The following is a 16,324-nucleotide window of genomic DNA, read 5'->3' as shown; positions in this document are numbered from 1 at the left end:
AAAATAAAGAGCTGGACATGGACACAGGAAGTATATTCTAGTCACTAACAAGCCTTCTTATTTTAATTTGGAAGCAGGAGCATAAACTCTTCACTTGTCATTCTCATGATTACAACAGATACGTGTGCACTCCAGCGGCCTCCACTCATGCAGCAGAAAAAGCACACTGAGAAACCCAAAGATCAAGCAGTAGCAAAACAAGTTCTTCTTGGAAAATATTATGATAGCACATAAAACTATTGCAACGACAAAGGTGACCATAAAACAGACATTTCCTTCCTCACACTTTTTAAAGAGAGGCCCAGTTTATACTTTACACAGTACTTACACATTGTTATTCCCTGGGCACAAGAACACAATGAACCAAAGCAGTGCTGCAGAAGAGATTTGAGATCAAGAACTGCCACATTATATCCCCACTGTGACAGAATATACACTCAACCAGTTCTCCACAGAGGTAAGGTTTCTCCTGGGGATTTGCCTGCAGGCAGTTTACACAGCCACTGCTCTATATCAGGTCTCAGCTGTCACTTGGGATACCATGCACGGTAACGCCCTCTTACAGATGTCTACCCTGCCTGATGTCAGGAAACCTGCTGCTGCACATCTTCCTGTTCCTGTCCTTCTGGTAACAACAAGAGGCATTTCCCTTCTCTACAACTTAAGCAATATTTCAGAGTAAAAACCTAGATTCAAGCTTTCTGCACCTTGTACCCTTGAGTGACTGTTTATGCTGTGATGGCTGACAATAGTTCATCCAGTTTGAGGAAATAAGAACTCTTTTCTTAGCTCTGACATAATCCAATGCAACAGATCCTGTAATTCCCAAAGGCTCTCATGAACCAGCAACAATTAACCATTTGATATTGTGAAACAGATTACCACCCAATGATTTATGGAAGGCTGGAGGGGCAGTTTCTTTACAGAGTCCCAGTTTTGCCACCCGCTTATAAAGCAAATGCCAGCACCTTTATAACATTTGCTCTTCCACAATAAGGGCAAAGGTAGGGCAATGTTATATGCTGGATAGCTTTTGATGACATTCAACATGTAATTGTGTTATGCTGCTAACTGCAAACTACTATTCTAAAAAAAACGGTAAGGATTTTGAATCTGGAATTCAGCCATGCATATAACTGGGGAAAGCTCAAGGAGAGAATTCACAGCTCATTCTGTGAAAAAAAAATTCTGCACAGAGACTGAATGAGTGCCACAAAATGATTCTCGCCAGAAGCCAGCAGAGGAGCCAACCCAAAAATATACTCCTGTTGGAGATGGGAGTTGTAAATTTTGTAAAGATGTAAGTTTTGTACAGATTCACCAGTCCTGCCTCCAGGGTCACCCTGCGATATCTCAAGGCAAAGCAGAAGCATCAAACTGGTCTGTTGAAAAAACTATTTTATCAATCCAGTCTAAACACCACATGCCTTGAAAGCTATGCTCACCCCATCCTTCCACCAGGATTAGAATGTGCATAATGAAGAGAGTCTGCACTGGACAGCCTACAAGTCTATCTGCATGGGCCCAAGGCTAAGAGTGTTATGAACAAACTGATTTCTGTGTTGCTTCCCCCTATTCATATAGAAGGCCACCTGTCTATCCAAACTAGAGGGAGGGCTTTCGTAACTCTCACAAAAAGGATATGGTGTGCTCTTATGTTTTTATACCTGTAGCCAGTGTGAATTACTGTTAGGCAGCGGGAAAGAATGAGAGAAAAGAGCAGTCCTGCTCTGGCAAAACTTAATCTTCAGCCTAGAAACTACTTTCCAAGGCCCTGAAATGCACAAATAATAATTCAAAAACCTGTTCTTCTAAAACATCTGCAAACTGCTTTCCCCTCACTGACAAGCCACCTCCCACCAGTACCCATAATACCTAGGGGGTGGGGGGAGAGAGCAAATGTGAGCAGTTCTAAACAGGTTACCGCCTCATTCCATCTGTTCAGCCCTAGACCTTCTATGCTAGAAGAGAGTGTGTTGGTACTTGGAGAGGTGTATAGGACCTGAGAAAAGCCCTTATTATTTAAAGGCCAAGAAATGAAGCATTCCAGGAAGGCTCTTCTCCTCCTATCTCTGCCTCCACATTCTGAAGATCAAGCAATTAAACTGGGGGACCACTACACTGCCCCTCTTCCACAGGGAGTCTTGGTGGGGAGGTGGAAGAAGGAATGACTGTGTGACAGCAAGGGACTGTTTCTGGCTGGGCATATATGTGGGGAGAGAGGGAGCAACACAGCAGCCTACCCAAACCACTTGTTAATAAGAGATTTTTGCCTCCTGTCTAATCCTGGTAGATGGCTTTAGCAGAGGATTAAGCCGATTGACTGAGAACAGGCCTATCAGCGTCCACTAGCCACGGTAACTAAAGGGAATCTCCATGCTCAAAATCGGTAAACCTCCAAATAGCAGTGCTAGGGGGCCACATCAGAGGGGGGCCTCAGCCTCTACGCCCTTGTTTGTTGGCCTTCCAGGGTAACCGGCTGACCACCGTGTAGAACTCTACCCTGGGCTCGATCATGGACCAGTGGCCCGATCCAGACGGGCTCCTCTTATGCCTCCACACCTGGTTCCTTCTCTCCCTTTTATGGGACAGTCTAGCTAGGACAAGGGAGAGGGGGGCGTGTCGCTCCCAGCTTGCTGGCTTCCCTCCCAAGTTATTTCCTTGTGGGATGCCTTTTGCAGGCTTAGAGAGGGGAAACAGCTGCGCCGTTCGTGGGCAGTCAGAGCCCAGTCTTAAGGGGGCAGAAAGGAATGGACTCCAGCCCTGCCTAGGGGGACGAGGACCTCCCTCCTCTAGCGCGCGCGGGATCCCACCACCCTGACCGATACCACCGAGAGCTCCCTCCCGCCGGGGCCGGGGCTAGCGCCAGCCGGGCACCCCTTCTCTGGGACGCGTCTGCCGGCTCCGCCCGCTGCTCCCCGGGGGCGGGGGCTCCCCGTCACCTGTCCTCGCTGGCCGTGATGATGCCGTCCTCCTTGGGGATGATGAGGGCGGCGCTGACTGCGTCTTGGTGCCCCTCGATCTTGCTCAGCAGGACAGGGCGGCTGCTCTGAGGCCGCGAGTGGATCTCGGCCGCCATGGCGCACGGCTCAGGCAGACAAGCGGGCGGGCGGGCGGCGACAGAGGGGAAGCGGCGAGGAGGGAAGCGGCAGGCGCGGGGGGCGGCCCGGAACAGCGGGACTGGCGGGACCGCCGGAAGGACTCAGCGCCCGGCCATTTTCCGTAATAGCAGGAATAGCGCCGCCTCCGGAAGCAGCTGGGCCGTAAGGGGCGGACCAGCCGGACGCTTAAATCTGTGCCGCTGTTAAGTGCCGTAAACCACAGAATAGCAGGACAGGGTGTAGTGTGATAAGAATTCGTTGCTGTGTCATTGTCGTACGCGAGTCCGATCATTGGGCTACTCTGAATATTACGGACGAAGTTTAGTATAGATAAAGCTCGGGCTGTTGTCGTAAATCTTGTAATTGTAAAAAGTCAGTGAATATTTGCGATGACCGATTATAGGTATTGGGTGTTAAAGACCAGTGGTCAGTGTAATAAATAAATAAACAATCTTGATATTTATTGGTAAACATGAAAGCTAAATAAGTGCTCTTGGTAAATTAACGAATTCACCCTCGTTTCCTGTGTGGAAAAAAAGCAGACAATTGTATTGGATGCTTCAAGAACACTGCTGGACCTCCTGATGGCACCTGGTATTTTTGGCCACTGTGTGACAGAGTGTTGGACTGGATGGGCCTTTGGCCTGATCCAACATTGGCTTCTCTTATGTTCTTATTTAGGATTGCCAACCTCCAGGTGGGGCCTAGAAATCTCCCAGAATTTATTTATTTATTTATTACTTTCAATTTATATCCCGCCTTGCTGGACAAACTGGCTCAAGGCGGCGTACAGACAGATTAAAATACAATTGTTTTATTAACAATAAAATGCGATAAAATTCACATAAACAACAATTACATAAAGTGCTAGTACATACAGATGGCAGTTCCTATGATGCAATCCAATAAGAGAAGGCAGTAGCCAGCGTTGCAACCTATAAAGTGGTCCAAAGGCAGTATCCAGCGTTGTGTCATAAGGGCCATAGCATGTTCAGTTCAGTTACAATTGATTTCTCAGTTACAACGAAAATACTTTGAAAAACGGACTCAGCTGAGGTCCCTTCCTTAATTGGTTTGGGAAACTCTGGCAGTATATGTATTGTTGTTGTTGTTGTTGACAAAACTGATTTCTGCATGTAAATTTTACTGCATCAATGAAAAAATTGCCACACAAAATCAAGGAAGCCAAAAGTTAACTTCTGGGTTGTTTATTTCGAACATAGCAGTTTGAACCTAGTTTAGCGAAAAAATGACCTCTGATGTTTTGAAATTTTGGGGGGAAAACATATGCAGATAAGCTTGGCCTGCACAGAGCCTAAAAATTCTAGAACCTACCTTGTATTTGAAAATTGTGGTTGGACCCAGAGATCATTTGGCATAAGGATTATGGAAAGTTGATTCCCAGGGTTGAGGAAACTGTGTGGCATAACAGCTATCTTATTTATTTATTTAAACATTTAAACATTTATATCTCACCTTTCCTTGTGGTTCAAGGAGGCTTATGATAATAGTTAAAAACGTTTTCTGTTTAAACCAGAAATAGCAAACCCCAAATCTCTCCCTGCTCTCCCCTTAAACGATGCCTGCAATTCAAATCCCATCAATAGCCCTGGCAAACAGGCAGGCCTTGCAGCACCTCCTGAAGATCTCCAAGAAGGCACACAGTGACATGTGGAAGGAGAGGGTCCTTCAGATATTGCATTCTTGCAAACAGCAGAGAGATCATCAGAATGGTAGCTGCCTTTGCTTTGACATCGAGGAAAATATTGTTGATCTATATAATCATATCTTCATAGAATTACACAGCTGGGGGTCCTGCAAGGACTTGCAGGGGGCATCTCATTTTCCCCTTCGGTTATTTCCTCTTCCCTTCCCTGAAAGTGCCCATAGCCTTTCCCCTTTTCCTGTTTTCTTCTCTCCATCCTAGCCATCCATCATGACAGTCAGTGTGGTATAGTCGTTAAGAGCAGCAGACTCGAATCTGGAGAACTGGGTTTGATTCCCCACTCCTCCACATAAAGCCAGCTGGGTGACCTTGGGCCAGTCAGTTCCCTCAGTAATCTCTCGGCTGCACCTACCTCACAAGGTGCCAGTTGTGGGGAGAGGAAGGGAAAGCTGATTGTTTGAGACTCCTTATGGTAGAGAAAAGCAGGGTATAAAAATCTTCTCTTTTTCTACCTATCAACCTGTGCTTTATCTGCCACTCATTTTCCTGTGTTTATTATTTATTTATACCCTGCCTTTCTCCTCAATGGGGACCCAAAGCATATTACATCATTCACCTGTCCACCATTGTATCATAACAGCAGCCTGTGCAATTGGTTAGGCTGTGTGTGACTGGCCCAAGGTCACCCAGTGAACACCATGGCAGAATGAGAATTCAAACCTGGGACTCCCAGATCCTGCTCTGAAATGCTAACTGTTATACCACACTGGCTTTTGTTGGGTGGCTGCAGTTGAACAGTGGCAAGTAGCCAGGACTGGGTCAGGACGGTCATGCTGTATTAAGTTGCTCAGTGGTTGCTGCCAGGCCTGGCCCCTCGAGCACAAAAAAAGGCATGGAAAGAGCCCTCCCTTGCTTTTTACTGGCAGAAACAAAGCCTGGAAGGCAGGGGAATACTGTGTGGTTGCCTAACAATAGCCGAGAGCATTTTTTCTTAACGCTACAGACACTATTTCTATTATTTGGAGGGTTATCCTCCCCCTTTTAAATATTTCAAATTTTTGAAACCTGAGGGTTTATCAGGTTTGTAGAATGATCTGTCTCATCTGTTCTTGGCTCAGGCATCTAGATTTAACTATCTACAGATTTGGTCATATTGAAAAGTACATATATTGGCAAGGGGGAGACCCAGAAGGACTTGCTGGAGGTGTCTCATTTTCCTTCTCTATTTCCTCTTTTGCTTCCCTGAAAGCCCCATAGCCTCTCCCCTTTCCCCCCTCCACCAGTGTACCTATTTTCTCCATCTTCCCCTCCCCAGCAGACTCCACCTGGGAAAACTATGGTCCAAGTTACTGGCTGCTGGGCCAGGCCCAGTTGTACCATAGGGAACCCTCAAGGACTTGCAGGGTTGCTTCACTTTCCTCTGCATTCTTTACCCATACTATTTCATCTTGGCAGCCCCTGTATCCTCTCCCCTTTTCCTGCTTCCTTCTCTCCTTCCTAGGCTTGCCAAGTCCCCCCGGGGGGGCGGGGAAATCCCCACCCCAGAGGCCCGTTCCCCGCCGCCGGCGGATCGGGCCCCGGGGGAAACCCCACCCTGACGTGCACGTCACCCGGAAGTGACATGACCACGCCGGGCACGCTGGGGTTTATGGTTTTCCCTCGGATGGTCGTGGCCCCGCCCCCAGCGTGCCCGGCGTCATCATGTCACTTCCGGGTGATGTGCGTGCAGCAAGCGCGCGCGCACTCCAGCCACCAGCCGGGAGTCCCCTGCTGCGGCTCAAAAACCACTTGGCAACCCTACTCCTTCCACCCAATCTGCCTACCTTTTCTCTCTCCTACATCATCTATCTAATTTATACCACACTTTTCTCCACAATGGGGACACAAAGCAGCTCACAATATTCTCCTCTCCTCCATTTTATCCTCACAACAGGGAAGGCTGAGAATGTGTAACTGGCCCAAGGTCACCAAGCAAGCTTCCACAGCAGAGTGGGGATTTGAACCTGGGCCTCCCAGATCCCAGTCTGAAATTCTACAGCACACTGGCTTTCATGGGGTTGAACAGTATGCGCTGTGGAACAGTATCAAGCAGCCAGGCCTGAGTGAGTCATGCAAGTCAGGTGAGTAGCAAGTCATCTTGTGGCTGTCGCCAGGCCTGGACCCTTCAAGGCCAAAACAGGCTGGAAAGGGCCCTCCCCTTCCCTTTTACTGACAGAAACCATAGTATGGCTTAAGGCTGGAACAAAAACACAATTGATCTTGTTATGAATAAAAGGTACTCTTTTCCCCTTCACAATTTAATCCTGAATATATGTGTGAATGTGTGTGCAGACAGTTCAACCTTCCTGGGATATTTGTCTCTCTTTTCAAACATTGAAAAATAGCCCTGAATACCAAAGCAGGACACAATCTTCCTCCCCATCCTAGCATGGCGACAATGTGGGAGAACAAAAGTTGTGCAACAGCCCCATTCCTTATCCATCTCTCAGAAGCCCTTCCCTTTCTGGGTTACCACACTATCAAGTTGCTCTGTTTGCCTTTTCTGTGGAAGGTCATACCAGTGGGCTTAACATTTATTACATTTCTGTACTGCCCTGCCTCTTAAACTCAAGTTAGCTAATAAAAAGCAAGCTACAATCTACCATTTTGCTGCCTTAGCTGGTGCCTTCCAAAATCCCATTCTTATTTTCCTGGAATGTTTTTCAATTTGCTAAGCCAACAAAGGTGACAGTGCCTCAGATAAGGTATTACTAGTCTCTGTTGATGGAATTGAATCCTTAGATGCATGTTTAATTATTCTATTCCATCTGGTGGCATTTTCATAGCTTTACTGTTCTGCTTATAGCAAACTGGTATTTTATGGTTTGGCTCAAGACAGCCTCTCATCTCTTTTTATTTCACTTCATATTCTTATTTTTCCATTCCTAAAACAGCAAACTCAGGTTTTAAAAAGACATCATTGGTATTTTAGTAGAATCTTACTTAATCCTTCCTGGAATCATCGAGACACACTCTTTAGTTATCGAATGACAAAAAATTATGTGATATGTGATTTGTCCTTAAGAGGGCACTGTAACTAATTTTCAACTAATTCAACCTCGGAAAGCAAATATTCAGCATGCTCTTCTGACATCAGGTTTTAATTTGTTGAAGAGGTATACGATGACTGTATTAAAATAATACTAGTTTAAAGAATGTAAAACGGAGATCCAATGTCAGCTGACATGGCTTCCATTATAAACATATATAGGACATCTCCATTACAGAGTATTTCAAACTGCCAGATAAAATCATGTGGAGGACCCGATACAAGCCACAGGGGACACATCTATCCCTCAGCAGACCCTACTATATCTAGATAGCCTGTCTTGGAATAGCAAGCTCATTGCAGTGCTATAGTTGGAAAGCGATCATTGTACAAAATCTCCACCTTAATTAGGCGCTTTGTCCTTTCTGCTTAAAGTGTAAGGGGACTCTCTGCTAAACTGCACATGAGTGGTAAAGAAGAGTATGTGAGCCAAAACTCATTCCTAAAATGAAAAACCAGTGCGTTGTAACATGTGTCTGAGACACACATGCATGGCTTACATTTCTTTCCCCCCTCCACGCCCCCTGTAGCAATTGCTGGAGCACAGCCACTTCCGCTGCTTTTTGGTAGCTGAGGTTTAAGGCAGTTGCCATATATACTTTTATTTGATTTTTAACATGCTGAAAACTAAAGTCCCAGGAAAAAAATTAAATGTGCATAATATTAAAAACAAGAAGTAGATTGCAAAGAATCTTCACAACTCCTGAAATAGGCAATGAAGTAACTTGTGATTATGACATATTCAGTGCTTCCGACAGGCATGCAGACATCACAGCTGCCATTTTGTATATGAACCCTGGTTGCTGCTTCCTGTTCGTTATTTTAAAAAATCAGCATTTTGTAACAGCAGCATTATTTAAAGGCTTCCCAAAATTCTATTTCTTAAAACATGGAATCAAAAAGTCAATGAATCCTAACTAAACACAAAAGGATGATGAAATAAGAGCCAATATTTAGCCTTTAGTATGTCAAAACAATCATGTTTCATCAGGACTGGGGAAAACTACCTGTAGGATTGTACACCGAAGGTGAAATCAGAGTGTGTGTATTATTCCATCCCATTCTGCAAATACGCATATACTAACATAATTAATGTTATTCTACTTGTGAACAGGTAACTGATGCCAGATGCAACTTCCACTTAATTTTACAATAAGCCAGCATTTATGAACACACATATCTAGAAGTATATAAAGAGTTGTCTGGTCTCATTCATGTAGCAAACAGGAAGTATTAGCAGATATGGATTCCTTTCCAGATTTGAGACTACAGAATTTGAAAATATTTTAAACAGGGAAGGCCCAACCAAAGTTTCTCTCTTATGCAAGTCTAATGTCACACTAGCCCTAACCAGTGTCATTTATTGATAAATTTAGAGTTTCTTTAAAGAGAAAACATACAGTGTCTTGCAAGGGCTTCTGGCATAAGCATCCAATACAACTATTTCAAGTTACCTGCATGCACAGAAAAACACAGGGCATTTCAAAATATTCCACAGAGATATAAGGTGCCAATCATTCTTGGCAAGGAAACTATTTACTACATATGAGAAGCACCAAAGTTCCATCCAACCAGGGAAATGAAGCCTGACCTTTCATTTGGCAGCTTGCTACATGCACGTCCCATGAGGACAACAAAAGAATTCCTTCCAACATCACACTGATGCTATGTCATTTCCAACTGTTCATACTGCTTTTATTTCTTTTCCTTTGTACAAAAAAATATAAAATTTAAATCCATAGAAAGTGTATACTAGCAATAACAAGTTTACATTACAACAATGCAAAGGCGTTAGCCGGGACATTAGTTGTTTTAAGTCTCAGCAATACATGCACAACATAAAATAAAAATTGCTAAAGCTTTTAAATTTTATTTCTAACAAGGATGCCCCACCAACCATTTCATGGACAACAGCAGTATTAGAAGGGCAAGGTACAAACCAAAAGTAAAAAATAAAATAGAAAATGTCCCTTTAGTTCCAACTCTTGTTAACGACTTTTCAAATCACAATACAAAATATGTAGACCAAAACAGAATTTCAAAAGTTGTTAGCACAGGGAACCAATCAGTAGTTTTAAGAATCTTTAAACTGTTTTGAAAAAGTTGTTCCCACCCCCTGCACACACAAGAAGTCAGCTATTTCAGATTTCTTCTTCAAAACATAGTTGACCAATCACACTTAAAAACTAGTTCTTAGCCAAAGAACAGTGTACAAAAATATTTAACAGAAGAGCCTCAATCTTTATTTGCTTCTGCAGAAAAATTTCTTCCCATTTCAAGGTTTGTTGATTTGTCCCATAAACAAAACTGCACCTGAAGAACAAGAAAATATTATTGCAGATTTTGATTATTCACATATGCCTGGCTTAAAAGAGTATGCCAGTCTTTAAATTTAGTGTCAGCTAGATAAGAATGCTTTCATTAGACTTAAGGACTTAAATTGATTAATCAAATCACTTTGGCTCCCAGTGACTGAGTTAAGAGTTCATTTGGGGCTATTTTGGGCTTGAGGCATCACTGTAAGAGAGAATAAAAGTGGCAGCTTTTGCTTATTGAACTGCAACTTCTCACTTAAGTATATCAAGTAAGCACTTATAATTATGATTTGGTAACATGGACATTTATACTAATCAACTGGACATTGAAAGTCAATTAAATATGAATTCCTTAAGTCTTTCAGGAGCCATACAACAAACTGGATGTTTGGAAGGGAAAAAAGTGGTGTTTTTTTAAGAGTTAGCTTTTATACCTCAGCTTTTCCTTTAACTGGGACCCAAAGTGGCTTACATTGTTCTGTCATTAGTTTTATCCTCACAACCACCATATAAAGGGAGATTAGGCTGACAGCATGACTGGCCCAAGGTCAACACCAGCAAGCTTCCATGGCAGAATGGTGATTCGAACCCATGTCTCCCAAAACACTCTAACCATGACACTATACTGGGTCCTACTGCTAATTATCCTATAAACCATTGTTTTTGCTTTCTTTCATAAAGGCATTTCAATTATAAGCCTCAGAGTATTCTATCATTTTTTGGGGGAAAATAAGGACAACTCTTGAACTTAGTCATTAGACATCAAGGGTATGATCTAGGTAAATTCAAACACTTAAGTCCCATTGATTTCAGTGTAGAACTGAAATCATTGGGACTTAAACATAGTTAGATGTGAATGTATTGGACACCCAAGCATTAATGAAATGTTAAATACTCCTACTACAAACCCTGCACAATTTGTGCAGGTTCCCAGACTTCCCCCAAAGGTAACAAAAACAAAGCACAACATACACCACAATCCCCAAGAATAGGAAGGAAGAGACCAAGCTATGTACTCTATACTTGCTACAGCCGCTCCCAGCTACTACCCTGTTTCCCCGAAAATAAGACCTACCCCAAAAATAAGCCCTAGCAGGATTTCTATGCATTTGTGGTATAAGCCCTAGTGTGTCTTCTTGAGAAAAAATAAATATAAGACAGTGTCTTATTTTCGGGGAAACACAGTAAATCTGCAAAAGCCAAGTAAAACAAGCCATTCTTAGATGCTGGCCCATGCATGGATCAAAACAAAGTGCTATGGATCTGGGAACAGCTATTCTAAGTCATGTCTTCTAAGCCATCACTAATTTATGCACACATCTATTAAAATGGAGGCATTGCTGTCTAGTAGTTCGTTATTGGATTCAGGTGATCCCCCCCCTCCAGCAATGAAACTTGCTAAGTGGCCTTGTCCAGTCACCACCTCCCAGCTCAAAGCTGCTGACTCCGGAGAATTGTGAGGGAAAAGTGACCTAAACTCATGTAAGTCACACACTGTGATGCCCAGTTGTAATTGCACCTTGCTCTTTAAAACTTTATTACTGTTAAGAGAAAGATAATAGCCCTATGTTCTGGTTAATTTGACAAATTGTTAACAGGTGATGTTTGTCAAGGATGAAGCCTTTGTGTATTGGCTGGAAAAGGTCATGTTTATTAAATTAGCTCATTAGTGGGGAGATGGTGGATAAAACTGGTAGGTAGAAGGTTGGGGGGGGTTATCTCGATCTCTCCCGAAGGAGGATTTGCCTGCTGCTGACCCAGACTACCAGGAGGCAAAATTGATGTGCAGCTGGCAAGATTGAAAGTTTTGTTTCCCTCCTGCCTAAGCCTCTGCCAGGAACAAGGGCCTGTTTTTAAAGACAAAGTGAGATAGTTCAAGTAGCTGGGTTCTTTTTTAAGTTTTCTGTTTTGGACTCTTGAAGGTACTGATATTTGTTCTTTTGTAAAAATAAATTGTCTTTTGAAAGATTGTGGTTATTTGATGTGCATTTGGGATCTGATAAAGAGCCCACGGCACCTCTAGTGAGTTTCCCTTTCTCCAGGTCGGGAGGAGGGCTATATCACAGGGTGCATCACACGCACAATCCAACTCTGCCTTCATTAAGTATGAAGAATGCTAAGTCAAAGCTGATGAAAACTATGGATATGATCACACACAACCCAGCACAGAACTAATGTGCAGAGGAATCCTCATAGGCTTTGGTCAGTGAAAAGTGCTGTTAAGTCAGAGCTGACGTATGGCAACCCCACAGGGTTTTCAAGGCAAAGAGACATTCACTGGTGGTTTGCCACTGCCTGCCTGCATTCCTTGGAGGTCTCCTATCCAAATACTAGCCAGGGCCACCACTGCTTAGCTTCCGAGATCTGATTAGATTAGGCTAGCCTGGACTATAAAGATAAGTCAGGGCCATAGACTTTAGAGATCCATTTCTTCACTGTCTTGTGAGGATACATGTAAACATACACAGAGCACATCACAACAGTCTAGTGAATGGGTTCAGGCCAATCTTATGCCCATTCAGTGCTCCCCCCCCCCCAAACTTTGTCAATTAACATGAAGGTTGTATAAGTTACATAAAACCCTTGCTGTTCCTGTCATGCAACTTTTCGCATGCATGGGGGGCACTACAGGAACAGGATGTCCAGCAACTCCATTCTTCTGTGAAGCTTCTAACTTTCACTTCTCAACTGACGCTATTCAATAAAATTGGTGACTGCTTCTAATACATCTCTGTTAGTATGGCTTACATATAAGGAGTCAGTAATCTCCCCCATCCACCTCAGTTATCTCCATGATGTGGCATATAAACTGGGGAGGTTGGGGGATGGGAAAACACCATCCCAATTGAGTCAGGACAGTCCATCAGTTGCCCATAACCTTGCCACTGGGGAACCAGCAAAGTAAGAGGCATACCCAACAAGATGTTCGGAGAGTTCCAAAGAGTTTCTAGTGTTCTTCAAAAAATCTATTTTCAGGTGTGTGAGGACCCAATTCCAGGCAGGACCACAGTACAGGGTGTGGTGATTAAGTTTCCCCCCTTGTACCCTTTTCCTTGGGGTGTGAAGACTCATTCCACTCTCTCACCACATGCCACGGTCCTAATCAGAATCTTGCTCCTGAACACCAGAAAACGGGGGGGGGGGGGGGGAGGAGAAACCTGTGAACTCCATTCAAGAATGGGGAGCAGTCCAGTGTGTGATAGATTGAAGGAGGAACATGTCATGGGTTTGGTTACTAGGAGACAACAATTACTCTTATCATGGGTCTTCCTTCTGTGGCTGCAGGATTAAAGGATTGCTTAGTATAGTGGGAGATGTGCATTCTGGTCCCACTGTCTTCCTTTTTCTCCCAATCAGAGTTTATTGTTGCCAGTAACACTGCACCTTGTGGGGCATTCTGTATCAAGAGGTATTTAATATACTAAAGCTGATTCTTTTAAGATGATTTCATTTTCAGCCTCGCTTTGATTGCAGCGTAAAGAGAAAAGAGGAGCAGGTGAGGGGAAATATAGCCTGAAGTGCTGCTTTGCCAATACATTTCGTTAAAATGTCCAGCCACTCACTTTTGTGAATCATTTTTCTGGATTTGGGGGGAAAGAAGCATTTTCCCTAAGCAGTTAGCAAATGCGGAGCCTAGAATATCAATTAGAAGGAAAACAGAGCAGAGAAGCGGAGCAAACAGAGGATGTGTGTGTTTTGACGACTGGCCAGTGCTCTTCTTCAGAACTGCATAATGCGCCTTTGATGTCCTAAGCTGCCTATGGCTGGGGACGACTGCCAGGACTCTTCCCCCTCCAGATTTGGTACTTTTACCTTCCGCATGCACCATATATGTAGATGAACTAGCAAATACGTTGGCAGAACAGAGGGCCTGTTAGTTCCTGGCAACAACCCCTCAAGTGTTGACATCCTGCACAGCTGCTGACTACTCTCTCGTATTTAAGAGAAGAAAACCTCCTGTGCACGATGTAGATGAGAGGAGTTCCGGGACCTCATCTGATAAGAAAAGCAGATCCAAAGTATTTGTCTTTATTGTTTTAGAGCTTCAGGCTTCTGTCTCCAGGGAAATGTTGTTTGCATTTTGCCAGTCTAAGAGCATGAAGCTGAGCAAAAAAAGAACAGCTTACCTGTAGGGTTGTGTCGTATGAAGAAGAGAAATGGCCTATCTGCTACAAACCAAGGAGGAGATGATCTGGCTATTAAAATTGCAGCTGGAACAAAGAGAAACAGAATGTGTAGTCATTCTGTGGTCCTAAATCTAGACCCCTCCATTTTGTAACATTTACGTTTATGGGGACTGCAATACAAAATAATCCCCCATTGGAAAAACTGATTACCCTTAAACTATATTAGTTTAGCAAATGGCTATATGGTCAGGACATTCTGTAGTCCAGCAGTTACGGAGTGTTACATTTCACAGTTTTTGTGTCCATGTACCACAGCTTTAGAGTGACTTTGGTCTCATGCAGGACTATTTCTCAGGCTCTGAAAAAATACAGGCCTGCTTTTTTGAAGTCCACCATTACCTTTGAAAAGTTATTGTTCATGCCATTTCAACTGTGCTTTAAAATTCATAATTATTTACAAGTAACAAACATATCATTATTTTAATTGTTTCCTGGTGTCCTGGTAAAAAGGTAAAGGTTCCCTTGCTCAAAAGCCGGTTGAATCCGACTCTAGGGTTGCGGTGCTCATCTCCGTTTCAAAGCCGAAGAGCCAGCACTGTCCGAAGACATTTCCGTGGTCATGTGGCCGGCATGACTAAACACCAAGGCGCACGGAACGCTGTTACCTTCCCACCGAAGCAGTACCTATTTATCTACTTGCAATTTCTTGCTTTTGAACTGCTAAGTTGGCAGGAGCTGGAACTAGAGATGGGAGCTCACTCCATCGTGCGGCACCCGGGTCTCGAACTGCTGAACTACTGACCTTCTACAGCCTGCAGTTCAGCGTCTTAACCACTTGAGCCACCGCAGCTCCTTGGTGTCCTGGTAGCATAACTAAATCAGCTACTTACTTGTTGCTGCAGAAGCTTTGGTTCCATCTTCACTAACTTCAATTTTTGCTTTTTGTAAGATCTGAGATACATGAAGACTTTCTGTTCCTATTAAAAGTTTTAAAAATAGATAACAGTAAATTTACCCAATATGTGTGCACACTCCTACAACACTCTTTGGAGAAGCCACTTTCTTCTAACCCTACATATATACAGCAAGTAAACATTGATGCAAAACATGGTTCTACATATACCTTTATTATCAGTAAGACACTCAGATTTCCCATGTGCTGAAGATGTCTGTTTATATGTAACAGGAGAGCATTTTTTTGAATTGATAAAATTTAATAATAATGATTCAACAGTAGCAGAATCCACTTGCTTGTCATAAAAATGCAGCCAGCAGAACAGCAGTGGAAGAAGGAAGGTAAACGCATCTCTTCCAAATTCAGTGCTGCTGCCCCTGTAATACTGTAATGCTTTTGATACAAATGACTCTAGGTCCTCTACCCAGATTCTGTTGAGCACTGAAGACCTAATGCACTCATGACTAACACTTTATCATCCCAACAAAGATTTATTTAGATTGCTGTGGATATAGCTGCCAACCGCTAGGTGGGGCCATGAGTTCTCCCAGAATTACTACTATCTCCAGACTACGAAGACCAGTCCTCCTCGAGAAAATGGCAGCTTTGGGGGGGAATCTATGGAATCACATCCCCACCCCACACTCCATCCTCCCTAGGCACCATCCCTAAATCTCCAGGAGGAGACCCAGCTGAGCTCTGAGCAGGAGCAGGAGACAGAGGGGTGAGTGGTTTTTTACTTGCTTTCAGCTGAGAGGATTCAGCTGACGATTTTGGTGGGAGAACTGGTCTGGGAGTGTGGGGAAGCGCTTGGAGTTTTTGCAGATTCCTGGCTGCTTGAGAGAGGGAGAGGAAAGGGCATTGTTTGACTGTGATTGACTGCAATTGAGAGGAAAAGGAAGGGGCATTGTTTTGCATGTGATTGAGTGCCTGGGTGCATTGGAATAGCTGCTGCCAGCCCTCTGCTGGGGGAGGCCTCTATTTAAGGAAACACCTTGCCAGAGGCAGAGGAGACCCAGCTGAGCTCTGAGCAGGAGCAGGAGACAGAGGGGTGAGTATTTATGGTTTTTTA

The 16,324-nt window shown here is 43.8% G+C and overlaps 2 protein-coding genes across 2 annotated transcripts in view; both read right to left on the bottom strand.

Moving 5' to 3' along the window:
- Positions 1 to 3,234, bottom strand: part of WDFY1 (WD repeat and FYVE domain containing 1) — a 37,545-nt gene extending 34,311 nt beyond the window's left edge. The window contains exon 1 of the mRNA XM_015417635.1: positions 2,943 to 3,234. Coding sequence (XP_015273121.1) covers positions 2,943 to 3,079 — 137 coding nt within the window. The 5' untranslated portion in view covers positions 3,080 to 3,234. The remainder of the gene's footprint in view (positions 1 to 2,942) is intronic.
- Positions 3,235 to 8,854: 5,620 nt separating this feature from the next.
- Positions 8,855 to 16,324, bottom strand: part of SERPINE2 (serpin peptidase inhibitor, clade E (nexin, plasminogen activator inhibitor type 1), member 2) — a 47,680-nt gene continuing 40,210 nt past the window's right edge. The window contains exons 7-9 of the mRNA XM_015417632.1: positions 15,188 to 15,274; positions 14,298 to 14,381; positions 8,855 to 10,168 (exon numbers count right to left, since the gene is read on the bottom strand). Of these exons, the coding sequence (XP_015273118.1) occupies positions 10,131 to 10,168; positions 14,298 to 14,381; positions 15,188 to 15,274 (209 nt within the window). The 3' untranslated portion in view covers positions 8,855 to 10,130. The remainder of the gene's footprint in view (positions 10,169 to 14,297; positions 14,382 to 15,187; positions 15,275 to 16,324) is intronic.

The sequence above is a fragment of the Gekko japonicus genome, unplaced genomic scaffold (genome assembly GCF_001447785.1).
Source record: "Gekko japonicus isolate JY-2015 unplaced genomic scaffold, Gekko_japonicus_V1.1 scaffold38, whole genome shotgun sequence".
In the NCBI taxonomy this organism is placed as follows: Eukaryota; Metazoa; Chordata; class Lepidosauria; order Squamata; family Gekkonidae; genus Gekko; species Gekko japonicus.
Note: the sequence above shows the minus strand (reverse complement) of the source record. Positions and strands in the feature narration are given on the sequence as shown.